Source organism: Aspergillus novofumigatus (genome assembly GCF_002847465.1).
Source record: "Aspergillus novofumigatus IBT 16806 chromosome Unknown P174scaffold_9, whole genome shotgun sequence".
NCBI classification, from domain to species: Eukaryota; Fungi; Ascomycota; class Eurotiomycetes; order Eurotiales; family Aspergillaceae; genus Aspergillus; species Aspergillus novofumigatus.
The window spans coordinates 977539-1003635 of record NW_020194282.1 but is presented as its reverse complement, the minus strand read 5'-3'; the positions used below and the strand labels follow the sequence as shown (position 1 = coordinate 1003635).

The window sequence follows — 26097 nt, the reverse complement described above, 5'->3', positions numbered from 1 at the left end:
GGATATGGTTAAGGGCCCGCTTGGTCAAACGGGTTGTCGGATTGTCCAGAGATGCTGTCAGTCAAGAAGCTGGAGAATGGGAAACACTCCATCATTGCACCATAATCGGCCTCCTCTGTCAGGACTTGCGCCATGAATAACCCGCTGGAAACGTCCGAAACCTGGTTGCGTTGCGGTTGTGTCCACAGACTACCAGGAAGAGGCTCAGCCGCGCTTGAGACCCCCACGGAGTGACCATGGGATGAACTACTGCTGTGTCCCCCGCCATCTGGAACTTCGCAGCCCATTCTGTGCAGTATCCTCAAGAACATAGAATAGTACCATAGGAGCGGAGTCCAACGATCTTGCAATGTTTTCAGGACAAGCATGCAGAAGCGCGCTCTATGCTTTGCAATTTCGGTTGCATCGGGTGAAGTTCCACTAAGGTTCGCAATCTGGACACTTAGGGAGGCAAATACAGCCGGTAGTCTGTCATCTGTCAGCTTCTTGTTCATTGGATCTGTAGAGATGAACAGCATACGTTCGTAGGCACGACACGGTAAGAACTCCAGAGGACATCATGTCCTCGAGGATCCGCACAATATTGACAGCAACGTCAGACGGCAGTGATCCGATCCTCAGCCTATTTGGGGAATGGAAGCCGTTCCGATGAAGGAGGATTTGGCAAGTGCTGACAGTCTGTGTTTAGTTATCATTCATCTAATTCCGGATTGACTGTAACGTACTGGTAGGTCAGATGGATTAAAGACGTCCAATAGCCACTTTGCAAGGAGATTGCTGAGCTGTTCCGCTGTAGGGCTTGGGGAAGGATCGATTGCCATGAAGAAATTCTGTCAAGACTGGTTTGTATTCTGGACTCATCCGAGGAGGCACCGAAGAGGGCTTCAAGACACTGACTAGCTAGAAGAGGTTAGCATTGTTTGCGGACGACCGTGAGATATATACTTCGCTTGGCCAAGTCCACAAGATAAACAATGCACAGACGGCTTTCCTGAGTCCAACTTCCAAACAGATGCGTATCATCCAAGTCCTCCTCGTCGTCGTCAATATCTGCCTCAGACAACAAGGGCACGCTACAATATGCCTCATTGACGTGCGGAGTATTACCCAATGTAAGCGCCATAAGGATATCATGACTCTAGCATCTGGTCAGCTGGGTTCCGTCCGTCATCTTCTCACATACGTAGACGGTCCACCAAATACGTCTCCACAACTTCTGCTGCCTTTCTGGTAAGCCCGGATATGTCTTACTGAATTTGAACAATTAGTCGACGAAAAGTTAAACGTAATAGCGATATCAACTGACCTCTGGTGCAAACCGAGAGTTTGTGCAAGGCCAACAGCGAGTCCCGTCCAGTGCCACATATCCTTTTGTTCCAAAGGGCTACCCCACCAGTAGGACAGAAGGTACAAGGCCTGGACGGTAGCAATAGCATCTGATTCATAGTTTGCATCGTACAATGCCTTTGCCCTTTGATAGAATGTGAAAGTAGCCATATACCGGTTGGTAAACCCCGCCTTTTCGATCAATGACATTTCACAATGAGCCGCGGCGACGAAATACAGCGCCTGCAACACAAGCGCGGAGATCTGTTCTGCCTTGTATTTGGTGTGGAACTCTGAAAGATCGAAGATTGGACAGAGCGGGTACACTACAGCGAAAAACGTCTGGATAAGGGCGTCGCTGATCTCCTTGTCGAGACGCTGGAATGCGCCTATTTCTTGTAACCGGATGCGCTCGCTGCATTCATGAGCGTCGAGCTGATCCTTCGTCGGCTGACCTAAGTGGTTCAAATACAACTCCTCGATGCTAAATTTAAAGGAGGAGCTGTCAAAATCGCCTTGGAACGGATTCCCCATCTCACGTAGGACGTAGTTGAGATTGAACGAGTCTCCGTAGTACACCATCTCCTTGCCGCGACCTGGGTTATTGGCCCTGTTGATAAAGCGCGGGCTGCGCACTTGATCAGATTCGCCGGCTTCTTCCCCAGGCGTCCCAAACTGTGAGGGATCTGGACCGGCGCTGGCTCGAGCTAGTGGAGGTTGAGTCGTTGGGCTACGGTGGTTCCCATCTTGAGAGTGAACAGCTCGACGAGCTGATCCACTTCGGTGATTTTTAGTGTTGGAACGCTCGTATCTGGACAGATTTAGTATCTCAAATCATAGCCAGCGTGGCAACGGCGTCAATACTTTCCACGTCGCGAGATGATCGGCTCGCATTCCTGTCCAGCCACTCGACAGTTGATGCACGCCCTGTCCTCGGTTCGATCGCATTTGACTCGGCGAAGATTACAAGACTTACAAGCCACTTTTGTCTTGGTTCTGGAAGACATGGTGTATTCCCTGGTTGGATTTGTTACGGTCTGCTCACCGTGGAGTGTTGCTTTTTTTGTCACGGGAGTCATCATCGGAAAATGTCGGATAAAAATAGAAAGCGATGCCGATACTTTCCGCCCCATAGTAATAAGGCTTAATGCTGAGACCTTAAGGGAGCCTTTGGTTCGTCTTTAGAGTCAGCACTCAGGAGGACTTGTTCTTTCAGCTGTACACTTATTATGCTTTATACTGACATTGCACTGGATTTTACTGGCCAAACATAAATTGAAACTGTTTTTTTATACAAGGCGGAGATATGGCATGATAAAAGCAATGAATCAGAAATCAATTAGGCCAATACAGATAAATATGTCTCTTCCAGGTAAGACTGATAAGATTTATGGGCAGTCGACAAAATCACCGTTGTTTCCATGGCGCATCACCCCACAGAACTTTGCCTTTCCCTCCTTTTTGCCATCCTTGAATTCGAAGACAAGACGGTCTGGCAAGGTCTTCACACTCTGACCGCTGTATACAGTGCCCGGATTGTCTCGATCCAAGGGGAATTCCATGGTGCTCTTGCCGCAGGGGAAGGGAAGATTTTCGCCATTGCCAAAGGTATGCGGATAGTTTCCTATGTAGCAGTGAGTAAGGTTGTCTCCCAAGGATTGGTTGCAAACTCACTGTCTCCAATCTGTTGGCCATCGTTGGCGTATTGGGCTGCCCTGATAAAAGCAACTTTGAGCTGTCCAGAGGTGTAAGTGGTCCCTCCATACTTATTGGTCGCAGGGCAGCTGTAGCTTTTACTCGGTTCTTGGGCGATTTTCAAAGGTTTCGACCGCTTGTGCAGCTCACCATCAGCCTCACCAAAGGAAGGCAGCATTGAGGCTGGTTCGGTGGTGATGGTGTCACGAGGAGGAACGGTTGCATCTTCTGAACGAACGAGAGCAGGTTGGGGATAGGCATTGGTGACCTGGGCCACCAGAGCGCCAGCCAAGAGAGCATGGAGAGCCAGAGAACGAAAGAACGATGGCATCTTGGAGTTACAGGAAAAGGTCTTGAGAATGATTCTAAACGCTGGGATCTTGCTGGGGAGTCGTGTAGTAGCAGGTTGGTGCACACAGGCTTTGGCAGGTTTTCGAGACTCCTTTATATCTGTCGAAAGTCATCATCTCGATGCTCTTGGTGCGAAGATCCACGGCATTCAGGCAAAAGGGGCCAAATATGCAGCAACCCATCTTCATCACTTCAGCCTTGGGGCTGAGGAAAAAGAACGCAGACCCAATTCCAAGCAATAGCCTTATTCGGATGCATGCAGAGTCGGGAAGCAAGAGCCTGCAGCAGGAGAATGCGAACGCAAAGACTACGGTTCTTGAACCAAGCATTCGTGTCGAGCAAACAGGAAAAAAACCTAGAAGCCGTTGTATATGAGTTGTTTGAATACATGAAAACATAGAATGAGGCCTTAAGCTGGCTTTCCCACCGGATTCGTTTGGGATGTAGAGAGCCCTTTTGAGGTCAACTATTGCCCCGAATTCAGTTTCCGCGTCTCTCCATTAGCTCCCGCCTCAATTCAAGCCCATTAAAACTTTCTGTCAGGTCAACCAGTAGTTTCTCTGGAATATCGATGATCCTGCACTGCATTGTTTGTTAGTGTTGATGATCATCATCAAGTAGTGCACTACCCACAGACTGCACCGCCAGGTCTTAAGTGTCTTTAGGGTCGGACAATGTGGGGGCCATTGCTTGTTTCGCTGTCCAGTGGAAAGTACTATGTATAATGTATTAATATTCTTGGCTGAAAGCTAAGCCTTGAAGGAATATTTGGCAAATTCAGCCTTGTCTGACACATAACACATTGCCATTAGTTAAACTAGAACCCCATCACAGCCCAAAGACTAAGATTTTAAAACGAACTACCCTTTGAATCCTCTTTGTGACAACAATCAACATAACCGTCCGGCATTTCTAAAATCTAAACATCATGGATTCTGAATATGAGGCTTTCATCACGGTGCAGAGCCAGGAAAAATACCCCGCACCTGCAAACATGCTCTCAGCAATCACGTCACTTTTGGTGGATTCTTCCACTCCCCCATCCACAGCAGCCCGAGAAGCCGTGTCTGGCTTCATCCAAGAGTCGAACCCAGACCCCGACTACACATCACTATGGCCTCTCCTTTTTGCAGCAATCGGTAAATTCACGGACCAGAATGACCGTCTGGTGGACTTCATTGCGGAACTGCAGAGTCTGACTGAGTGCAACGGAGTCTTTAGTCGACTGGATGGGCTCAGTGAGTACATGACGGAGTTTGTCTTTGACTGTACGTCTTCTCAAAGATCAGCTACAAGCTCAAAACTAACAAAACAGACGTCGATCATCCTCTTTATGACTCCCAACGCGATGAAAAGCGGCAAGCTTGGGTTAATGTCAATGCTTTCGCATCCAAGCTCTATGCTCGGGGCATCCGTGCCAATAGCGTCGGTCATCTTCGTCACGGTGGCTGGGTCTTGAGAAAGACACTGGAGAAAGCCCCATGGGAGAAATTCCATCATGAAGATATCGAACAAGAGCTGGAGGACCTGGACAATGACGACGATGACGAGGAGTATTGTGAGCGCCGTGACCACCTACTGGAAGAGATTGATATCAGGACCCTCAATGGCTGGGTACCTGCCGCAGCACAGTGGATCAGACATTGCGGAAAAGAAATATATGCAATGGAAGGATCCTTGGGAAGAGAATTTCCAACGAGGTGGACAGGATCCGAAGGTTGGTCAAAGGAACGCTGGGCGTTCTGGAAGGAGAGATTTGAATGGATCAGCTTGGTCACTGCCCTAGATCGAAAGACGCGCAGGATAGCCAAGGAGATGGTCCAGGAAATGGCAAGTATCGAACAGGGACAGGACTAGTCACTGATAGATGTACTCTGTGTCCCCTCAGATATAGCTGAAACCGTGGTCACGGCTTGCTAGACCGCCATTATTCTATTGCTCACCTTATTGCATCCTACTTTTGGAGGTATCTGTCGCAGACAGTGCCATAGCTCGAACTGTGCCTGCCATCGTCTGGAAACCATGGATAGTACTGATTCGTTCTCCTCACTCTGGTATTATACAGTTATTACTCCTATGTCTAGGAAAGCTATCGGATTCTAATGCAGCCACAGCACCAAAAGGCCGACATTTACTGCGAGATGCCTGGCAACTCGATCATAAACATCATATAGTAGCGCAGTGGACAAAGTTCCTTACACTTACACTATCCAGCTACGTAGCTATGCTGGGGTGCGGGAGGCAGAGTAGCAGCTGCCCTATCCAACAACCTCACTCGAGAAATGGCCACGTTGTCTGATCAGGATAGCTCCTTGAAAGATATATAAATGATTATGTTCCGAGCTTTTACATCCTCACCGGCATCGGACCCATACTTAGTTTCCTCATATCCTCCTGCCGGGCTTCCACACTAAATGCTACTCTTAAAGTTATATCAATGTATCACACTGGTTAGATGGACGCCGGCGTGTAGATAGAGATAGGACGCCCTACACAGCGGTGTGCACCAGTCGGGAGCCTGCGGATTGGCTTCTAAGAGCCCACCTTTGTTCTTTCATTTATTTTCTAGCATCTTGCATACGAATGAATCAGGGCAAAATCTAATATGAGAACCGGGCCTTAATCTACTACATATGCCTTAGAGGCACCAAATCTAGTACATACGACCGTAAGACATCGTACTGCATGCATCTGCATGGACAGTACCTGACCAAATCCCAGGTTAGGCTACGTAGATGTTTGCGTAGCTGCAACTGAGGACTTCGACCCAGTTACCCTTGGGATACTAGGAAGGAATCCCTTTCAAGTCAGCATCCACAGCCAACGTTAATCGCCTCGTTCATTCCGCAGTTCCAATTCTGCGACCCCATCAGCGGGGCTCCCCTGTTGCCGTGACCGGTCGGCCCCCAGCACGGCGCCCTCATTCTCACTCCGAAGCTTATGTGCTCGCACGAACAAATTAAGGATGGTAGCTAGTCCGGCAAACGCCACATACTAATAGCACACAGGAACATACCATTAGCATAAATGCACTGCCACCGTTGCTATGTTGCAGTGACTTACCATGATCCACACCATTCTCAACGCCTCAAAGTACGTCTTCCTAACCAAGGCCTCTTGATCTGCATTCAGCCCAAGGGTGCTAATCTCCTCCACACTCGAAGCGGCAAGGTCGCCATTGAATTCGCGGGCTAAAGTTGAGTTGGAGCCCAGCTGGCTTGCTAACCCCTCGTTCTTCGCATTCATCTCGTTCTGAAACACCACACCCCGACAACAACCGAAATAGCCGTCGAGAGAGACCGAACAAACCCCGTTGTTGCAGTGACGGCCGCCGTATCCCGAACACTGGTCGCAGCCTGAGCAGCAAGAATCGGCGCTTCGATGTTCATGCCTACACCGATTCCGACCAGGATTTGGAAGATGATGAGTTTGGTGATGTTGGCTTCAAACTCGAGACTGATTAGCAGGCCGGAGCCGAATACCAAAAAGCCCTGGGCAATGTACATCACCGGGAGGTATTTCCCGGTTTGCTGCATGAAGATCCCCGCTGCGGCTGCGGCCAGGGAACATGAGACGATGAGCGGGAGGAGGTAGAGGCCCGATGTGAGCGCGCTTGCGGCAAGGACGGACTGCGCATATAAGGGCAGGTAATATGCCTGTCCAATAAACACATATGAATTGCACGCGAAGACAACGTAAGGCGCTATCTTGGTCGGCGAGGTGAACAGCCAAACTGGGATAATGGGGTTCTTGGCGATCTTCCATTCGTTCAGTACAAAAAGCGCCATCACTGCTGTTCCAAAAACCAACAGACAGATGACCGTTTCAGAGGACCAGGAGTAGACGACGTCACCAAAGTCAAGGGCGAGGAGGACCATCAGAGAGCCCCCTACAATCAAAAGGCTGCCTGTCCAGTCAATGACTTTTAGACCGGCGGCGATGGGTGTTCGAGGACTCGGGACTCTCATGAAGAAGAGCAAGACAAGAAAGGAGACCGCTCCGACCGGTACTATACGGTCGAGGGAGTAAGCTTAGGGCGCATCAGGTTAGATGGAATGCCTCACAGTTAATCCAAAAACACCATCTCCAGCTAAGTCTCGTCGTAAAAACGCCGCCTAGAACGGGCCCTATGGCGCTGCCAACCGCCCAAACAAGCGAAGTGATTGCGAGATACAACCCCCGATCACGCAGCGAAAACATATCGCTGACAACAATGTTGACCATGATCCCCATTCCGGAGCCGCCCAATCCCTGAATCGCTCGTCCCGCGATCAGAGCATCCATATGCGGCGCAAGGGCGCACACAAGACTGCCGACAAGAAAGACGGCGACCGCAATGAGCATAATAGGTTTCCGGCCCCAGATGTCGGAGACGGAGCCCCATACTGGAGTAATGGCTGCGTAGGCCAGGGTATAAGCGCTTCCCACCCAAATATAACCGGCCGCGGTCTTGAACGTGCCGACTATGGCAGGAATTGCAGGGGTAACGATGGTTAAGTCAAGTGCGGAGAGGAGCACGGACAGACAAAGCGACATCATGGTCCAGGCAATGGTGGCGGTGGTGAGACGCGGAGACTCCGCGGATGAAGAGGGTGCAGGCGCCGGAGTGGCATTGTCATCAGCGCTGCCGGGGGGTCGGTGCGGGAATTAGACGTTGAGGAAACTCTAGCAAGTCCTAGAGCCTTGGACATGGTCAGGACGAAGTAGAGCGGGGAGTTTATATCTAGATGGAGAGATCAAGGAGAGAAGGGAAAGCGGATGGAGAGGAGAGGTCGTCTTTAAAGAGGGAACATACCCCCCGGTCCTGTCACCTGACCTGGCTTTGTTTACAATGAGATCAATCCCAATATCAATTCATAAATGATTCAGTTCTACGTAAATAGTGCCATTTATATCCTAACTACGGTCAAAATACTCCCACGTCACCCCGTTCTTCCCGCCGCGTGATCCTCACATTCACACCAAAATGCGCTGTCAGCCCATGGTTAGCCCACCGAAAAGGCACAACCGGATCGATCATGGCGAAATCGAACCGCCGAAAGAGCTGCAGCAAAAAAATCAGTTAGAGCGAGGAGTCAGGGTAGATACACTAACGTGGGAGATGGCGCCTACCTCAAAGATCGTCTTTTCCAGCTTTATGTACGCAAGCCGCTTCCCAAGCATTCCCACCTTGTTCCAGTCGCAAATACCAATCCGTACGAGGCATCCATCTCCTTTCTCTTTTCCACTGGTGCGTCAATCCAGCGTTTCGGCTCATATACGTCTGCATCGTTCCCAAATATGGTTCGGTTCCTCATAATGGCCAGCGCCGACCAAGCGACTTGGGTGTTTGCAGGGACCCTTATGCCACAGATCGTATCATCACGCGGACACACCTTGCCCATAAGGCCCATACTGGGTGGGAATATCCTTAGACCTTCTTTGATGCATGCCTGGAGGTAGGGAAGGGCTTTGGCCTCGGCGTCTCTGATCACTGGGCGTGTCACAGGCTTTACAGCACCGTCAATCTCGGACTGAAGTGCGCGGTATGCTCGAGGGGTGGTTAACAAATAAAAGATAATATTCCTCAGGGCAGTGGACGTGGTGTCCGTCCCGCCAAAGACGGTCACAAGGGCTTCAGACTCGACTTGGGGTCTGCTCAAACCGGAGTTGATGAAGGACTGGAGGATGAAGCATCGCAGTCTACCTGGCGCGGCGTGGAGCAAGAAACTTGGTTGTCATCTGTCGCAGCGGGTACGAGGACGCGCGATCGCAGAAGATAATCTACGACTGCCAATGCCTGGGATGCCATGTTGATCAGGTAACAGGGGATATCACGTCCCTTGACGACGTCAGCCGTTCCTTTACCACCGCCTCGTTGCCCGTCATCGGCGTGATTCAAGGCGCAATGGTCCTGCGCGACCGCATGTTCTCGACCATGACGCCCGACGAGTTCCGACAGCCCATCGCACCCAAAGTTGCCGGAACTTGGAACCTGCATCAGGCGGCGCTCGACCAATCGACCTCCCTGGATTTCTTCACCCTCCTCTCCAGCGTGAGTGGTTTAGTAGGACAGCTCGGACAGACCAACTACGCCGCGGGCAACACCTTCCTCGACTCCTTCGCCGCGCACCGGCTGCAGCAGGGCCTTCCAGCCTGCTCGATCAATCTCGGTCCCATCGACGATGTCGGCTACCTCGCCAACCACGACCAGGGTACCATACTCAATCGCGTTTTCGAAACTCGCGGCTGGACCCCCATCCACGAGGCCCTGCTCCACCAAATCCTGCGCATCAGTATCCTCCAGCAGACGCACCGTCTGAACCCATCCCACACCGGACAACTCATCACGGCAATTGTGCCCGGCGAGACTCCCTTCGAGCCCGTTCACCGGTTCAGCGCCCTAGCCGGCCGTAATACAGCCAAGACCGGCGGCTGCGGCGTCGACGCCGAATCGAAATCTAAGCTGGCGCTCCTGAAGAAGGGCTCACCGGGCGACACTGACCATGCCATTTTACTTGCTGCAGCCGTGGAGCTGGTGAATCCTGTCTTAATGCGCAGTTTGGGTGTTGGGGAGCCGTTGGATCCTACGCGCCCGCTGAGCAATTACGGAGTTGACTCGCTGGTCGCAGTGGAGTTGAGGAACTGGGTCCGTCAGCAGTTGGAGATCGAGGTTAGTGCATTGGAGATTGTGGGTGCTAGGTCTCTGACGGCGTTGTGCGAGACGCTTCTGGGCAAGTTGGCGCGGTAACTCGACTCGACTGTATACCTACAGGCCCTGGACCTTGGAAATGAGCTACTAGTTGGCCTCTAGTAGTCGGTACATAGTAGTGTGTTGATGATAAAGGTTAGAATGAGGAACAAGCTGTTAGAAGAGGTTCATAACTAGGTTTGTAATCATGGCACGTAGGCCGAACCCTGAAAATGCCTAGCATCGGGAATCATCAGTGCAATCAATCCATGCAAGGGATTCAGAATACAGGTCATATAGCTTATGTCTAGGCTGGCACCTATTCGGGGAGAGCTATTAAAAGCCATCCGATTAGGACACCCCAGGTCTGACGTTGTTGATGATATCAGATTGGTTGTAATGATGCGCTATATGCTGTATATACTGAACTTGATAACCAGTTGGCATTTAATATTTGATGGAAATAGCGCTAGTCCCAAATTGGTGCCTGGTCCCCTGTCATCCCCACTAAAATCCATGGATTTAGTCAGGGCGCTAGGCCAGATCAAGAGCTTGGTCCCTGTCATGCTCCACTTTTAGCCTGAGTAGATGGTCCCACATTTCCGTTTCTGGAATTCCGGGGGACCATTGATTATCTACGTCAATGCCAGTAGTAAACTTGATATCACCTATTCTGCAGGCTTCCATGTCTCTTCTTAAAACCATGCCATCCCAATGCCTCTGCTTCTGCTTCGGAAATACTCTGAAGATCGTCTTTATTGCTCTCACTTGCAGTGGCCAATACCTGTTCCGTGATGTCGCCAACTGACGCATCACAAGGGGCTGGGCAGTCCGCTGTCTACCAGACACCACCTCATGGGCTGAAGGAATGGCTCTTCATTATCGTCTTGTGCTCCACTCAACTTTTCGTTCAAGGTTCCTTCGGATACATCCTCATCCCCTTGCATATCGTGGGGCAAACCTTTGGTCAGGGACCATCCGACGCCACGCAGATGACCTGGCATGTTGGCGGTTATAGCTTGACAGTGGGCACATTTGTTCTGATAGCAGGGAAGCTCGGAGATCTGTATGGTTCCAAGCGCATCCTTATCGTCGGATGGGTGTGGTTTGGCGTCTGGTCCGTCATTGGCGGCTGCAGCGCCTTTACACATTCACCAGTCTTCTTTGATGCCGCCCGAGCACTCCAGGGCATTGGGCCGGCATTGCTTCTCCCGAATGCCCTCGCTATTGCTGGCAGAACCTATCCACCGGGCAAGAAGAAGAATATGATCTTCTCCGCATTTGCTGTGGCCGCACCACTGGGATGTTTTACCGCTGGGGTCATCGGGTCGGCCTTTGCGGAGTATATCTGGTGGCCATGGGTGATGTGGACTTACAGCGGCGGATGCTTCATTATTGCTGCGACTGGATTTTGGGTGATTCCGCACGACTATCCATCCTACCAGAAGACTGTCCAGTTTGACTATATCGGATCTGCTCTGGGTGTTGCGGGCTTACTCTTGCTAAATATCTCATGGAACCAAGCACCCATCGACGGCTGGTCCACAGCTTATGTGTATGTGCTGTTGATTGTTGGGTTTCTCATTCTGGGGCTCTTTGTTCTCCAGGAAAGGCGCGCCGTGGATCCCATTCTGGACGTATCCATATTTAGTCGACGCGTGGTAGCAGTCCTGGTGACGACCGGCTTAGGGTGGAGCAGCTTTGGCGTTTGGTTCTATTATCTGTTTCAGTTTATTCAGCATTTCCGACATGTGTCGCCTTTGGATTCAGCTGTGCAGTTCGCACCGGGAGCCCTCTCAGGGATCCTTGCCGCCCTTGCCACACCGTATCTGATGATTGTTGTCTCTAGCGGCTGGCTGATGGCAATTGCTTGTGCTGCGTTTCTCGGTGGATGTATCCTGCAGAGCACGGCCCCAGTAGAGCAATCATACTGGTTGAATACGTTCTGGTCATTTGTCATTATGGCCTGGGGGTAAGGGCTCTACCACGCCCTGCTCTACACGGGCGATGCTAACATATCCCCCACAGGATGGATATCTCCTTTCCCGCGTCCACGACTATCTTGAGTGATGCTGTACCCATCAAGCACCAGGGAGCCTCGGCATCATTAGTCAACACCGTCATAAATTACTCCATCGCCATCGGTTTAGGGATAGCGGGGACTGTGGAGGCGGAAGTAAGTCATCACGGCGTGGACCTGCTGAGAGGGTACCGTGCTGCTTTGTGGACGTCCGTAGGACTATCTGCACTTGCATTTGGTATCGCTTTGGTGTATGCTGCCTGCACATTCCAGGACTATCGACCCTCCAGGAAGAGCAACCGGGAACGCGACAACGAGCTTGTATAGAGGGTTGTGACCTATTTCTCACTCCAGATAGAGAAAGGAGACAATACACTCCCGCCACTTCTTTCCTAGACAGGTGTTGCGGAGTCAGATCGCTTGGCAAATTGGGGACCTGGAATGCATTTTGTCGACATTCCATCGAATTGCGTTCTCAGAGCTACTGGAATTACCGGAATGACGAACAGGTCTCGTATAATCATGTCTTTCGGTCCAAGGCGAATTCTCGTAATACTTTCGCTGCATCTCATATTACCTCATTGAACCACCCTGGTAGGTCAGAAGTTCCGGTTACATGATCCTGAACAAATCTCGTCCATGCCCGAGAAGCTCGAGCATATCCGCCGATCAAAGATTCAAAGGTATCGTATGATCTAGGAGAACTTTGAGACCTTTGTGGGGCAAGTTCCCAGGAGGTGCCAGTCGCCTTAACATCTTCAAAGGCGCTCTTCAGGTCCATCACCTCTGCGCCTCCTCGCTCAAGCTGGAGGTCGTCCCCTTCAGGCGTTCTGGCTTTATGAAGGTGTCGCGATGGAGCCGAGCATACCATCTCGTTTACGAGAAGGTGCGTTTCTGTCTTTGGAACTGTTGATCCAAAGAAACTGGTAACCGAAATGCAAGGATATGGCTTGTGGGAAAGGTGACTGTGTATAACATGGGGCCAGATATATATTGATATAGCCTCATGTTGCCAAGGCAGAAGCGCCCCATCTATCAACGTTCTGCACTTTAACATTCCATTATATTTCTGAGGTTCCCTTCCTGCCACAAATATGTACTTGGAATTCTTGACAAATATGGAAAAGAAGAATCGAGTCCAATTCATGGCGTACTGGACAGACGTCACATGACGCTATAGCGGCGGGGAACGATGTAGTCTAGGTTCTTTGTGGAGATAAGCTCACTTGCTCATCACCTTCTCTCACTCTTACAACCATGAAAGCAGTGGGCAAAATGTACATATCCGAGGCAACATGATGCGCCATGGCACCTATCTCCCAATATCAACGTGATGAATGGGTCTTCATCACCACTACTCCTACGCGGCCGCGTCCGACCGAGGAGCAGCGATCTCAGATGCGACGGCGCGTCATGCGCGAGATTGGTTACACCCGCCGAAATCCTCACACAGCATATCTTCAGAGCCCGTCGACATCATCATGCATATTGAGCGATACGACAGCATCTGCTTCATCCTTCAGCACTTCTTCTGTTGACTCTCAATCTGGAAGGCGTCAAGGTCCAGACTGTCCACTCACGTCGGCCCATATCGCGTCGTTCCTGACCGGGCCGTGGGACAGGGAGTCCGAGCGCCTCCTTCACCACAGTATGTTGCTTTTCACAGCTTTGTGGTCCCAACTGGTCGTACTAACCGATCTCTCCGCCCCAGTGTTCTCAAATGCGATCCCAAGCCAATTTCGGATATACAAAAACCGTTGGTACCCAATATGCATCACGAATTCCGCCGCGTTTGGCCAAATGCTGGCTACCTATGCTACCCATATCTCACAATGCCACGTGCAAGTCGACTTGAGGCAGTTCATACTCTCGAATCATACCAAAGCACTTGTGCAGGTTCGGAACGAAATCGCTGCTATGTCGCAGGGCAGTAAGCAGGTCTTGGAGGGTACATTGAGCGCGATTACTGCCTTGGCATGCTATTCACATCTGCAAGGAGATATGGTTTCGTGGAGGTCGCACATGGTGGCTGTGTCAAGACTTACTCAGGAGTCGGGCTTATCGCTGGAGGCATTGGATGAGAAGTTGGTCACCACCGTTAAATGGTTCGCACTAACTGGCCCAATTCTTCTTCGTTGAGGCACTTGTCTAACAAGTACAGGGTGGATCTAATTGGTTCCTACGCACTTGACATCGTCCCTGTCCTAGGAGATATGAATGAGGGCGTTGATTATATACAACCCCCCTGCAAGTCTGTGTCACCATGCTTAGACTATCTGGATCTTCCGGCGCCCTTGGTCTCCGCTTTTCAATTGTTGCAATGGACCAACACACAAATAGTTCCGCAAAACTCTATCTGGTCAAATCCAGAAGAGGTTGATAGGTTAATCCACCCACTTACCCATCAGGTCTTGTCGCTACGCCATGATGCATACACTTCTTGGCCTATATGCTCCAGCCTTCGATCCGGGGCGTTGCTATATCTTGCCGAGTTTCGACGGATGTCAGGTATCAGCCCGGTAGTGACAGAAGTACATGTGCGGCAGTTACGGCTTTCGCTGGACGCCCTCAGTCCAACATCAGTTCCGTCAGAATTGACGTTATGGCTCCTCACTGTGGGTGCCCTTGAGGCTACAGCTATCCCAGATCGGGAATTCTTCCACAGTGGCCTTCTTCTACTGTTTCAAGCATTCAAAATACATTCGGTCTCGTGCTGGAGGCAAATGTTGAAACGGCTTGTCTGGTCTGACCCCGTGTTTGATAATAAGCTAGAAACCATTTGGGGTCTGCTGCAGGGATAGTCTCAATCACCACATTTATCACAGAGATAAAGAGATATGTCTTCACGCCATGCGGATCGCATTCAGTGAAAGAAGTCATGTCTGGATTGATGATTGCTTCATCGTGGGAGCGACGGTGGATGGTTGAGCCTTAACCAGAGCAGTATCCGACCTTCTTTGGCTCGCAGTCACCCGCACAACCATCATAAAAGACACAAGGATGGTCGGCGTCGGCACACACATTCTTCAGTGTGGCCGTATCACCGTAGTTGAGGTTGATGCCGACTACTTCGCCGCCATCACGCGCGGTAGTGCCCTCAACATAGACATTCCGCTTGCATTGGCTGTCACAGTTGCCACAAGAGCGATAGACTTTGCCGTAGTCTTCGGCATAGAAGTTGATGATCTACAACCATTGAGCATTGGTTGAGTGAGGGACAAATAATCATCACTCACATTGACAGTCCCACAACCGTTGTGCTGGACAATCTTGTCCGAGGCGTGATAGGCACCACCGCCGATGATCCAAGTCTCTTGGCCTGCCTTGTCGTTTTTCTACACCCCCATGATCAGACTCTGGCCAGTATATGTATATGTGCCTTGATACTCACAATGGTGATGGCATCTTCGCAAACATCCTCAAACCAGACGAACTGCAAAGTGCATGGTCCGTCACAGTGCACCCCCTCAGCCTGGTTGGCGCCGATGATGACGTTCTTCAGAGTAGCACCGGAGTGGAGGTAGAACACGGCGTCCTTCCAATCGCCCTCGGAATCGCCGGTGCAGGCGCCAGAGCCGCGGTCGTACTTAGCCCAGCCTGCGTCGAAGACTTGTCCCGCCGCAACCTCAATCACAGCGCTATTGGAATAATGAGCGGTGGGGGTAGGGACTCCTCCCTCGTAGCCCAGACATGCTAAGGCGACAGGAAGGAGAACGGGGAGCGCCGCAATGCTTGACCACATAGTGAGAGACTGGTAATAGGGGTCGAATTGTCTGGTCTTCCAAGACGAATGTCCAGTGTAGATTTACGAGGTTTTTATAGCCATGAATACACAATGACACTACCGAGATGGGACAGTCATTGGTGGACCATACTGCACCGAAATCTCGTGCAATTTAGGTGCAGTTTATGCTACTGGTCAACAGTGGAATTGTAGGGATAGCCGTGAGGCCATCCCAACTATTTCCTTATCATACCCTCCAATCGCAACGGGAGCCCTCCTTTGAAGCCAGTGTTGTCAAATGAAGGTGCCCTGGCTTGGCTCAAGATAGGCGGATATAGAGTGATGAGTGCGGTAGTCCACGTTGCCAAGCACGGCGTCCGGAGTAATCTTTGCTTCTACTCACGTCCGCTCGCACAAATCACAACATGACCACACTTTGCAAGTCATATTGTCACCGGAGAATATGACCGGGATGACCGCCAAGGACTTGGCTGAAACGGGGATGCTTGACCTTCGGCACTTGAGTGGCTCTCCCTGTCGACAAGCCTGGTTTCCCCATTCAATACCAGGCGGATCTTTCTCTTCCCCACTCGATGTCAGACTATCCTTGTGCCGACACTGGCGGATAAATAAAACATCATTTCGTGCTGTGACCATGTCCTGGCGTGGTCTCCATGTTTACCTTGATGGCAGGATCCTCGAGGACAGGTACAAATTGGAGACATCGATAGTAAGACTAATAACGGGAATAGCTTTCCTAATTTCAACCTCATCCGGAATGCAAAGCTATATTCGTAGCATAGGGTATCCAACTCACCTAATGACTTCAGAAAAAAGTACCTAGAGCTCTAGCCTCCCACATGAAGGTAGACTGGCAACCCCATAAAACGCACATGCGGTGGACAAAGGCAAGCTGCATCAGAAGCTGAAAGTTTTCAGCTTTGGGATAGCGCGTTGAGGAATGCAATACAGGCAAAGTTAAGGCTATAAGAGACAGTGTCTCCCTTAGACATGTGACAGGTGCCCAGTGATAAGCGCATCCAGTCCGTGGAGATATTAGACCTCAAGAAGGATGCAGTATTTGATATTTGCCCGGTCCAGAATATCTATATGTGTTGGTGGAGTAAGGTATGATGTGAAGATTTGCCAAGCCTGATCGGAATATGGACAGACGTTTAACAATGTTTACCGACAAGCGAGGCACAGTAGTTAGTTATTTCTTGCATCTTACCCAAGCATGTCAGGGATGGAGAAGGAGGCTGGCCGCAAAAGTACTGGACGCTTGACTGCCTAACGTTAAGGTTCTTTTAGCTTGGCTCTAATCTAGTAGGCGATGTGTTAACTGAGAAGGCTCGAAACAACCACGAAGCTGGACATGCCATTTATCCAACACTCATTCGAATCCTCTATTACCAATTAGACCTTACCGAGGGCAATAATACTGTTAATATCACACGTCAACTGTATGATTTTCCCACTGCTGTTCGATTGAATGGAACCTCAACCACGTGTCAGCTGTAACAAGATGTCCGATTTTCACCTCTTCCCCTTGCTGCCAGCTGAGATTCGCCTGCATATCTGGAATCTCTCCCTCCCCACCAGCCGTGTCCTTCGCATCACCTGTGATCGGGGCATTAAACCGACTTCCCGACGCTATGCGCGCGGCTTCCGCGCCAACCATCCCAATCCCGTACAGCTCATGATCAACCGTGAAGCCCGTGAGGAAGCCCTACGGGAGTTTGTCCCCTACTTCCGTACGGAAGAGTCGCCACATGCCTGCATTTACCTTGCACCCGAGCGGGACACGGTGCATCTGGGGGAAGCGGAGCTAGCGTATCTTGGCGAGGCGGAGCGCGACGCTCTTCAACGCATGATCATCGAGGTGCATGACTATTTAATGTTTGAGACGTATGGATTGGAGAGTCTAGGGTGTATGCAGAGATTAAAAAAGGTGGACTTGATTGTGTCGCAGACACCGGTGGCTTCGTACCACCGGCGTGATATTGTTGAGGTGATTAAAGATGCTTTTGAGGAGTATGTGAGAAGTCATCCACTGTGGCAGATACCATACGTCAGGGTGCTATCTGCTCTGGGGAAGCAGATGGGCAGTTTTACAGTTGATCGCGCGGAAGTCGATATGCTACCGCCATCGGTCCTTGTCGATGGACATGCGGAATGAATTTTGCGACATGGCATCGACTTTGTCCAACTGCTTGCAATGATATGCAACAAGTGTCAGAGCCTTATGCTCCCAATGCAGTCCCCACAGCCATTGAAGCAACCACTAGCACGCCTGTTGGAGTCAGTCTTGCAATATAATCCTGATTCCAGAGTGGCAGTGGGGCATGCTTCCCTAACAGTTTGCAAGTATTCATTTGTCGATATATAGATACAGCCGGTCTCATTCTTCCTGCAGGTTTCTGCATGGCACATGGAGTATATATAATGGTGCGCCTTTACAGTTAATTCTGATTGAGAAGATATGCATATGCTAAAATCTACTGCAACGTCGAAAAATGGCGGTGTATGTACATGATATTTACAAATGTGAGAGACCCCCTTCACGAGGATGATCATACAGCCTCCCAGTCCATCGCATCAACAATAAAATCCCAATCAGCATTCGAGGTGTCAGCTTGTGCCTGAGTATGGTTGCTCTTGTCGATGTTGGCCACGTGTTCCTGCGCCAGACGACATCCATCCTCCAGGCCGTCAAAGATATCCGCTAACATCCTGTCAAAGTCGTAGTCCTGCAGAGACATCGTCGCTTCTCGTCTGGGCGACCACGTAGACTCTCGCTCTTTTTCTTGCTCGGTCAAATCTGCCGTTTTCCAGCGGTTCCGCAGTTCCTTTGCTTTCTTCAGTTGCTCAAAGACATTTCCCTTTCGAAACACAGAACGCAAAGGGCAGTTCTCGTCCTCAAGGGCTTCCAGGACATTGGCATGATAGCGATGCGTGCTCCAGACAGAGTTCGAGCCAGAGCCTTTGCCTACAGCCGATACGGCGATGCCAAAGACGCCAAGCAAGTGCACCAGCGCCCGTTCCAGAAGCGCATAATACTCGTGAAAATCAATCTTGAACATGACTTCGGCATGAGCGACAGCCTCGGGAGAATCGGTGCAGAGTGTCGCGAGACGGTAGCCCTCGGCCAAGAAAGGAAGCTTCCATTTTAAGCGAGCGACGATCTTCATGAAGCGCGACAGTTCTCCGGCGGGAGAGAGCAGCATTCGCCGTCCTGGGGACGGGGACGCAGCCGGCGGTTGACCAACTTGGCCTTGGGTTTTGTGCGCGTCGGATTTAGGAGCCCAGCGGGACTGTAATAGGCTCGACATGATCTACCTGTGGATATTGATATGGTGGAAGTTGATGTTTTGGCGATGATAACAAAAGACTTTGAGAGCAGTTAGGCTAGTCCCAGTTAGGTAATGCCATCAGAAGTGAATAGAATTCAACTTTGACTTGATCCTCCTGTTTCAATCAATGATGGTAGACAATGGAATATCGGATATTTTAATCCTATTTGCCTAATCAAGCCTAAAGTAAATTTATACACGAGTACCTTAACTTATAGTTAAAAGCCCGAAACTTTCTACTCAACAGTACTTCTGCGGAGATATCCGGACATTCCTTTCCCAGATTCGAATTAGATCAGCGCCGCTTTTGTTCAGACTCTAGAGTGTGGGGAGGCGGATGTGTATGTCCTGACTCCTGAGTGCTCCATGAGCAGTGAATGAGTGCATACTCCGGACTATCTAACTGACATCTAACATGCTGAAGTTATTTGGAAAGTATGACCATGAGGAATGCATGTTTACGCAACTGCCTCTGTATTAAGAGATAGATTTCAGATATAGACTAGCGCGATTGCGGAAGGTCAATCTGAACTATAATCTGAACGCGTCAAATCTACTGATATTGGCAGTTTATAACATATTACTTAGCCTAATGGTAGCTAGAAGCTGCGAAAATCTAGCGGGCATATGACCTCAAACATCAGAGCGTATGGGATGATGGCACGGAGTATGTTTCTCTTAAGCGGCTCTTCGTGGCATGGACATTCGTCCTCCGTGACCAAGTCTGGTATAATCCTAGTGTACGATTGATATATATATCACAATATGCCAATCTTCTAGCAAACGACTCCTTGGATGCGCATATTGTCTACCCCATTGCAAGATCCCAGCCTGCGATAGTGACGCCTACGAGCTATATCCCATATTCCGCCGGGTCTACAAGGGGAGTGGTAGTCCAGACCAGACGTGGGAGTCTTCGCTAGAGAAATATATTGCTGATTTTGTGGAAACGCATCTCGCGGGAAATACCGGCATGCTGAATGTCAAAACGATCGACGGCAAGATTATCGAGGTGCATCTGCGTTTCTCACCTCAGTGGTCGAACCTATACGGATCTTGGTTCACGTCTTCTCTTGTGGACCTTTATTGCGGGAAGGGATGGACAGCTCCGTTGGCATCCATGTCAGCACCAGTGGGTATAGTGTTCCACTTTGGGACGTTGAGAAATATGCTAAGACCGGTACGACTCTTCAATGTTGAAAGCATCACGATGCAGTATAGCCGGATAAGCCATTGGAAAGTACTCCAAGGCCTTCGGGTGGCTTTAGGATTGCCTGGGTCAATGGGTATGATCTTGCGAGGTGCAAGTTAGCCAGGAGTGCATTGCAGGCATATCTCCATCAATTGGATGATGCAGAACATGGATATATTAGGTATTTTACCTATTTAATCATCTATCCTCCCATCGTCTGTTAACTGAAATGGATTGGTTTGATTCGTATGGTTTTAGGCCTATTAGGCCCGCTTCTAGCTAAGTGTGGATAGCACCTGTGTTGATTGCTGCATGCATGGCATACCAATATGATGACTCTGGTTCCACTCGTATTGCCACTATCTGGCAACAACATTTGATATATATAAAATCATCTGAAGAGAACCGGGATATACCTGTTTCCCTCAGGTATCAAACAACGCCACTATTTACGAAACCTTTTAATGAAATATATACACTTTTAGTACAACAGGGTAAACCCTGATTACAGCCAGTCAGCAACCAATACTTGAACGTAACGTACAACATAACCTCATTAACGACTATTTCTGCGCCGGAATACAATACATCAGATTCCCGTGGCCCTCTCTCTCCGTATACGGGATCATGGATATCTTGGTCATCCCACACAGCGCCTGCGAGACCATGTACTCCAACTGCTGCGGGACAGGCTTACAGAAGCGCTCGAGTTCCCGGCCATCTTTTACGAGCAGGAGGGTTGGTTTCTCCACCATCGCTGCGTCGGCGATGTCATGGTGTTGCGAGATGTTGATCTTGTAGAAGTCGATCATGTCGTCGGCGTCGGCGACGGTGGACGCCATGTCATTGTAGGTGGGATCGAGGGAGGCGCATTGCTCGGGGAATCGCAGAAGTAAAGGATGGCGTATTTGTCTCGGTGGAGGATGGCGTGATATTCATTTAGACTATATATGTTCAGATCAGTTGGCGCCACTGAGACTAGACCCGGAATCTTGCCTGTTGACTGCGACAGAAGACATGGCTGGAGATGGAACAGACAGTAGTTGTAGTTGAGAACGATTCTTCAGATAGATGTAGAGTATTGTATTTTGCGACTGTTTGAGGGCCTCTACGAGTTTTGTACCAGTTTCTTACATTATGCGGACGCAATGCGTACGCATATACAAGGACGGATGACGGCTGTACATATGTCGGTGGAGGCGCATCGTTGAGATCTCGTTGGTCTGCGGGGCGGGGTACATGGTCTGGCCAGTTCTCAATCCTATAAAGCAGGGCATTAAGGGATATGTCAGGAATTGGGATGACACTAGAGTATCTATGTTCTCTCTATGTCTGGCTTCGCATCCGATACGCTGGCGCGGAGAATTCCACCTACGGAACACAGGGCTCATTGGGAGTATCACGAAGCGAACCAAGTTAGAGCAGTGTGCATTACTTCATCTTATAGCTTATTTTCTTATCAGGACCCTTGTTATGGAATGATTGCGATGGTTTAGAACCTGGAAGTGCGTCGTGATTATGTATGATATGAGAGTGGTGACATCATCCATGGAAGATGAACCACCAATGGATTTTCCGTGGTTGCATATATCGGCCACATAAACCAAGACTTAACGATCTCTAATAAGATTTTGTAAACTTGTATTTGATGATTGGGACTTGCTTTTTTTGTATGTGGTGATGGTGACGAAGGTAAGCGCGAATATGGTGGCCAAGCTTGTCTATATTTAAACACCTATCTATATGATTGTCAGGTCTCGACTATTTCCATCGCTCGAGGAACGGTACTGCCATACCTGAGCCAAGCGTTTGGAAGTCAGACTCTGGTCGAGCCATGATCAAGTTGAGGCGAATGGTTTCGAAGCCATGGACTACAGTATGGTTGACATGAGATAAGAACTGAACCAAATTAATGCACTTTCTGGTATGTTGTGTCTATGTACAATTGTGCGTATGGTATTAAATAGGAAGTCTATACACAATTATATCTGCAGCATAATCATCCACCCCCGGTAAAAGTCTATATTAAATGATCAAGTTCAAGCATGGCACATACGGCCCGAGTCGTCAACAGTCCAGTAGTCGCTGCCAACAGCCTTGAGAGCGTAGAAGAAGTAGCTGGGATCCCACTTCTGCTTGATCTTGAGCAGAGGAGAGTAGTTGACGCCGAAGAAGGTGTCCTTCCAGTTGGGTTGGCGGAAGTTGGCCTCGTTCTGGTAGCAGCCGCTGCCGGGGGTGACCGCCTCCAGCTGGGGAACGTACTCGTTGGTCAACTTGTACTGATCGGCGACCATGTCGGACCAAGGAGCGGTCTCGTTCCAGTGGGTACCGATCTGCATGGTGACGGCGGCATTGCGCATGGCGGGGAAAATGGCGTTGGAGACATCACCGGGCTGAGAGACATTCATACCGACGCCGACGGCGATGACACCGTGCTCGGTGATGTTACGGATGACCGAGGCGAAGCCGGCAGCGTTGTTGTCGAGCACATCACGGGGGATCAGACGACCACCGTACTGGTACTCACCCACGCCGAGGTTACCGTAGGGTAAGGGTCCCATGTACTTGTTGTAGTGCTCATAGTACGAGGCGTACTCGGTGTAGGCAACGGCGTAAGGGATGCTCAGGGAATCCAGGACCTTGAGGAAGGGCGCCAAGAGAGCCTTGACATCGTCGGTTGTCTTGTTGTACGCAGTGACAGGGTTGATGGCGAAGAAGGAGGAGGCGACCTGGTAGATGACGGTGGCGCCGGCATCAATCATTTCGGGCAACAGACCGTGGAACTCGGAGATAGCCTCGTAGAAGTTGTCTGCGGTGGTCCTGCTGGAGAGGAACTGCACACTAGCGCCAGCAACTGTGGCGTCGGGGTGCGCCTTGATTGTGGCCGAGATGACCACACCATAGTTACCGGCACCACCACCGCTGAGAGCCCAGAAGAGGTCGGCGTTCGTGGTCCGGTTGGCAGTGACCAGCTTTCCAGCGGCCGTAACGACTTGGAACTCCAAGGCGTTATCGGCGCCCAGTCCGTAGGAGGTGCTGAGGGCGGAGTGTCCACCTCCCTGGATATATCCACCAGCCAGACCGACGGTAGGACATTCACCTCCGACCACCACCAGACCTTTGGCGTGAGCTGCCTCCATCACCTGGAAGCCCATCACACCAGCGCCGACCTTGAATGCGGGACCGTTGTAGTGAGCGTCGGACCAATCCCGGTACTGAATGTCGTTGAAGTGGTGCATCCAAACGGAAAGAGCACCGGCACCACTGGAGCGAGCAAAGTAACTGTGCACCTCCGATTAGCATTCCCTTCGGCTATCGTTTTTTTCCATGGATCACTCACTCATGACCAGTGTTGCGAATGACAAAACGGATGTTGTTCTTTCGGGCGAAGTTGACGGCAGCAATCACATCGTCGCTGGAGGAGACATCGACGGCGTAGTTGACGTAGTTGCCCAGGGTACACGGCTTGGACTCTGCGGTGAAGGGGTCACAGCTCTGGTTGGCAAAGTAGGTCTGCATGATGGACGAGGAGGATTCAATGCTGCACACACATTGAAGTCAGCTTCGGCTTCATGCGATACCAGAGCATGGCAGGGGAGCGCGGGTTCAAACATACTGAGTCTGGGGAAGATTCCAGGCATCCCGCAAAGCCGCACAGGCGGTCGCATCGTAGGTGGGATCATGGCAGGGCGATCCGATGGGTACGGTAGCGACCAGACGACCACCAACAGTAGAATTGAGCGCGGCCCAGGACGAAGCAGAGGGCCAGCAGCTGTCACTGGGCAAGCAACGGCACGAGGCGCACTTAGAGCCCTTCGCGGAGGCGAGCGCGACCAAAGCGGCCAACGCCCATGAGGTCTTCATGGTGTCGCGACGGGGTGTGTGGGGAAGGGAGGAGGGAGGAGGAGAGGAGGGGTTCGAGAGGAGTATAAAAGTTAGGCGGATGGGAAGAAGAATCTCACGATCGTCGGTTGATCATGCCGATCCTGAGCTTGCTAGATATTTATACCAGATGGTGGAGAGATGGACGAGAAAGAGATGATTACGGAGATTATTATTGCCAGGCTACCTCGGCAGCCTTCCGTAAAGAAAGTGTTGATGTTAATGGGACGATGGCGTGAACTATCTGATCGGACGTATCCGTCGGAGTCTCCATCAATATTTCTGGATCGTTGCTATCCGGTACCTGCACCGAGATTGAGAGGTCTGGAAACCTGGCAAACACCCATGCTGGTGGCGGTGCATAAGCGGCGATGTTTCCCAGAGAAGCCCTGGATGGCCGGATTGGGAAATACAACCGAGTCCACCGCGGGCAGCGGTGGGGGGAAAGATCGATAGTCGTCGGGCTCGGATACACTTTTAGATACGCCTATCTCGAGTTGGTTCATGGCTTAAAAATGTGTCTACGGAACCTGGCAAAGATTCATGAAGAACAGCCGTGGATTATGGATCTCGTGTCTCCTCGACAGTTGATATGCTCGGTGGTCCGCCGAAGTGGCTTTTGTTGACCACATGGCAGTGACTGAGCTATGGATTCCCACGTGTGTAGTCTCCTGCGCTAGACAGATTTCATGCATCTAGAAGCGGGCTTTCGCTAGATATGCCCCTGACAGGGATTCTGCACACGTCTTCCCTGTCAGCCCTTAACGGTGCAAGAATCCGGCAACTTGGCTATCTACCAACACTAGTGGCGGGGTCGGAGATATCGGAACTCTGTCATGAGGGCTAGAAGCAGAACCCAAGGAAAGAAAGGCATTATCAGTCAGAGTGGGACATGGACATGGTCTTTGTCTTTCTTCTCGGTGCCAGCTATTTCGGCCGGCAAGATGGCCATGCTACAAACTACAACATTGGAAAGTTCTGCTGTTTGAACGAGGTTGGGAAGTCCAATATATATCATCAGAGAAACATGGTGCAGCTGGCAATGTCAGGTAGATTGAACTTTTAATTATGCGTCGTCCTTAATTTACTTTCTTAATTAACGGGGTTTTATGTGAAGTCTACCTGGGCAAGCGTATTCGGCAGAAACAAAGACATTGCAGCCAGCCACAATCCTTTGATCATCTTCGCAGACAGTGACAAACGGTATGCTCAAGGCTGTGCCACACTTGATGCGTCCTTAATAATAAAATCGGCTATTCTTCGGTTCGGTCCCACTGTCTTACGGAGCTCCAAAGGACGTCGAAAAAATGAGTATCTCCAGTCAAGTAGAGCTATCCCGGGCGCAATAATGGCGCTGAAGTGTCTCTGCCAACTTCTCCAATGGTACTAGTAGTCGCATTGAAAGAGACTTTCTTCGGTGTAGAGTAGACTTTCGTATAAACGCGCATGTCTCACGTCTACTGAATCAGCCACCGCCAAGCTGCCAGCGAACCTGTCTATGGAATGAAGGGGTACGGAGGGTATGTTCTATTACTCCTAGCGAAGATCATCTGGTAAAAAATACTCCACGGCATATCATATATCAATATTTGGAATCGACTGTATCTCATAAATGAGATCTGCACACATTCCAGTGGAAGCCAGCGGACAATCGCAGGGGTCACTGAATAGGATTCGGAGCAAAAATGGAATCTGGAATTGACTCGCGCCAGGACCGTGGAGAATGGACGGAGTTGGCCCACCAGTCCCAAATTCCAGAAGACTAGAACCACCAATGGAAGAGGGATATGCCGACAATGTCTCACTTCGTTGTGTTCTCGCCAATCGGTGTGTCTCTGCTGCCCGTTAGAGTTCGGCCGGTGTCTCTTGCTCCGAGTCTAGTGC

At 50.4% G+C, this 26097-nt stretch overlaps 14 protein-coding genes across 14 annotated transcripts; 6 read left to right on the top strand and 8 right to left on the bottom strand.

The window, feature by feature from the left end:
• Window positions 1–8: 8 nt before the first annotated feature.
• On the bottom strand, window positions 9–2333 carry P174DRAFT_378271 (transcription factor domain protein; the record flags this gene model as incomplete). The annotated part of the gene is made up of 7 exons (XM_024822820.1): window positions 9–468; window positions 521–670; window positions 726–900; window positions 946–1138; window positions 1184–1250; window positions 1307–2137; window positions 2191–2333. The coding sequence occupies 7 exons, from the start codon at window positions 2331–2333 to the stop codon at window positions 9–11; spliced, it is 2019 nt and encodes a 672-aa protein (XP_024678471.1).
• Window positions 2334–2642: 309 nt separating this feature from the next.
• Window positions 2643–3800, bottom strand: P174DRAFT_515865 (uncharacterized protein). The gene is made up of 2 exons (XM_024832238.1): window positions 3001–3800; window positions 2643–2950 (listed from the first exon to the last, which is right to left on the bottom strand). Exons 1-2 carry the CDS (start codon window positions 3350–3352, stop codon window positions 2715–2717), a joined length of 588 nt encoding a protein of 195 aa, XP_024678470.1. The 5' UTR covers window positions 3353–3800; the 3' UTR covers window positions 2643–2714.
• Window positions 3801–4214: 414 nt separating this feature from the next.
• On the top strand, window positions 4215–5266 carry P174DRAFT_413981 (DUF3632 domain-containing protein). Its single transcript, XM_024824377.1, has 2 exons — window positions 4215–4640; window positions 4688–5266. Exons 1-2 carry the CDS (start codon window positions 4301–4303, stop codon window positions 5227–5229), a joined length of 882 nt encoding a protein of 293 aa, XP_024678469.1. The 5' UTR covers window positions 4215–4300; the 3' UTR covers window positions 5230–5266.
• An 835-nt stretch (window positions 5267–6101) lies between these two features.
• Window positions 6102–8163, bottom strand: P174DRAFT_515863 (MDR family MFS transporter). The gene is made up of 5 exons (XM_024832237.1): window positions 8026–8163; window positions 7437–7996; window positions 6639–7381; window positions 6436–6618; window positions 6102–6366 (listed from the first exon to the last, which is right to left on the bottom strand). Exons 1-5 carry the CDS (start codon window positions 8061–8063, stop codon window positions 6199–6201), a joined length of 1692 nt encoding a protein of 563 aa, XP_024678468.1. The 5' UTR covers window positions 8064–8163; the 3' UTR covers window positions 6102–6198.
• A 344-nt stretch (window positions 8164–8507) lies between these two features.
• Window positions 8508–8975, bottom strand: P174DRAFT_378137 (cytochrome P450; the record flags this gene model as incomplete). The annotated part of the gene is made up of 1 exon (XM_024822804.1): window positions 8508–8975. A coding segment is annotated over one exon (468 nt), but the record flags the coding sequence as incomplete, so codon positions are not given.
• A 428-nt stretch (window positions 8976–9403) lies between these two features.
• On the top strand, window positions 9404–10102 carry P174DRAFT_342900 (beta-ketoacyl reductase; the record flags this gene model as incomplete). Its single annotated transcript, XM_024821706.1, has 1 exon — window positions 9404–10102. A coding segment is annotated over one exon (699 nt), but the record flags the coding sequence as incomplete, so codon positions are not given.
• Window positions 10103–10836: 734 nt separating this feature from the next.
• On the top strand, window positions 10837–12389 carry P174DRAFT_435223 (MFS transporter; the record flags this gene model as incomplete). Its single annotated transcript, XM_024825919.1, has 2 exons — window positions 10837–12014; window positions 12071–12389. The coding sequence occupies 2 exons, from the start codon at window positions 10837–10839 to the stop codon at window positions 12387–12389; spliced, it is 1497 nt and encodes a 498-aa protein (XP_024678465.1).
• A 926-nt stretch (window positions 12390–13315) lies between these two features.
• Window positions 13316–14813, top strand: P174DRAFT_454849 (uncharacterized protein; the record flags this gene model as incomplete). The annotated part of the gene is made up of 3 exons (XM_024829270.1): window positions 13316–13710; window positions 13774–14167; window positions 14224–14813. Coding segments are annotated over exons 1-3 (1326 nt in total), but the record flags the coding sequence as incomplete, so codon positions are not given.
• A 180-nt stretch (window positions 14814–14993) lies between these two features.
• Window positions 14994–15804, bottom strand: P174DRAFT_464265 (pectate lyase; the record flags this gene model as incomplete). The annotated part of the gene is made up of 3 exons (XM_024830364.1): window positions 14994–15248; window positions 15299–15397; window positions 15454–15804. The coding sequence occupies 3 exons, from the start codon at window positions 15802–15804 to the stop codon at window positions 14994–14996; spliced, it is 705 nt and encodes a 234-aa protein (XP_024678463.1).
• A 1507-nt stretch (window positions 15805–17311) lies between these two features.
• On the top strand, window positions 17312–17965 carry P174DRAFT_435220 (2EXR domain-containing protein; the record flags this gene model as incomplete). The annotated part of the gene is made up of 1 exon (XM_024825918.1): window positions 17312–17965. One exon carries the CDS (start codon window positions 17312–17314, stop codon window positions 17963–17965), a length of 654 nt encoding a protein of 217 aa, XP_024678462.1.
• A 394-nt stretch (window positions 17966–18359) lies between these two features.
• Window positions 18360–19118, bottom strand: P174DRAFT_515862 (uncharacterized protein; the record flags this gene model as incomplete). Its single annotated transcript, XM_024832236.1, has 1 exon — window positions 18360–19118. The coding sequence occupies one exon, from the start codon at window positions 19116–19118 to the stop codon at window positions 18360–18362; it is 759 nt and encodes a 252-aa protein (XP_024678461.1).
• A 678-nt stretch (window positions 19119–19796) lies between these two features.
• On the top strand, window positions 19797–20614 carry P174DRAFT_464271 (uncharacterized protein; the record flags this gene model as incomplete). The annotated part of the gene is made up of 4 exons (XM_024830367.1): window positions 19797–19879; window positions 19920–20354; window positions 20381–20512; window positions 20590–20614. The coding sequence occupies 4 exons, from the start codon at window positions 19797–19799 to the stop codon at window positions 20612–20614; spliced, it is 675 nt and encodes a 224-aa protein (XP_024678460.1).
• A 269-nt stretch (window positions 20615–20883) lies between these two features.
• On the bottom strand, window positions 20884–21372 carry P174DRAFT_445732 (thioredoxin family protein). The gene is made up of 2 exons (XM_024828404.1): window positions 21336–21372; window positions 20884–21206 (listed from the first exon to the last, which is right to left on the bottom strand). Exons 1-2 carry the CDS (start codon window positions 21348–21350, stop codon window positions 20895–20897), a joined length of 327 nt encoding a protein of 108 aa, XP_024678459.1. The 5' UTR covers window positions 21351–21372; the 3' UTR covers window positions 20884–20894.
• A 949-nt stretch (window positions 21373–22321) lies between these two features.
• On the bottom strand, window positions 22322–24256 carry P174DRAFT_413975 (putative isoamyl alcohol oxidase). Its single transcript, XM_024824376.1, has 3 exons — window positions 23948–24256; window positions 23672–23872; window positions 22322–23613 (listed from the first exon to the last, which is right to left on the bottom strand). The coding sequence occupies exons 1-3, from the start codon at window positions 24193–24195 to the stop codon at window positions 22371–22373; spliced, it is 1692 nt and encodes a 563-aa protein (XP_024678458.1). The 5' UTR covers window positions 24196–24256; the 3' UTR covers window positions 22322–22370.
• Between the last annotated feature and the right edge of the window lie 1841 nt (window positions 24257–26097).

Coding starts and splice junctions, on each gene's coding strand:
- P174DRAFT_515865 (XM_024832238.1), bottom strand. CDS start 3,352: ATGCCATCGTTCTTTCGTTCTCTGGCTCTCCATGCTCTCTTGGCTGGC. Junction 2,951..3,000: donor TGGCCAACAGATTGGAGACA/GTGAGTTTGCAA, acceptor ACTGCTACATAG/GAAACTATCCGCATACCTTT.
- P174DRAFT_413981 (XM_024824377.1), top strand. CDS start 4,301: ATGGATTCTGAATATGAGGCTTTCATCACGGTGCAGAGCCAGGAAAAA. Junction 4,641..4,687: donor GACGGAGTTTGTCTTTGACT/GTACGTCTTCTC, acceptor CTAACAAAACAG/ACGTCGATCATCCTCTTTAT.
- P174DRAFT_515863 (XM_024832237.1), bottom strand. CDS start 8,063: ATGTCCAAGGCTCTAGGACTTGCTAGAGTTTCCTCAAC. Junction 7,997..8,025: donor CTTGCTAGAGTTTCCTCAAC/GTCTAATTCCCG, acceptor ACCCCCCGGCAG/CGCTGATGACAATGCCACTC. Junction 6,367..6,435: donor TGAGAATGGTGTGGATCATG/GTAAGTCACTGC, acceptor GTGTGCTATTAG/TATGTGGCGTTTGCCGGACT.
- P174DRAFT_413975 (XM_024824376.1), bottom strand. CDS start 24,195: ATGAAGACCTCATGGGCGTTGGCCGCTTTGGTCGCGCTCGCCTCCGCG. Junction 23,873..23,947: donor TGGAATCTTCCCCAGACTCA/GTATGTTTGAAC, acceptor ATGTGTGTGCAG/CATTGAATCCTCCTCGTCCA. Junction 23,614..23,671: donor ATTCGCAACACTGGTCATGA/GTGAGTGATCCA, acceptor GGAGGTGCACAG/TTACTTTGCTCGCTCCAGTG.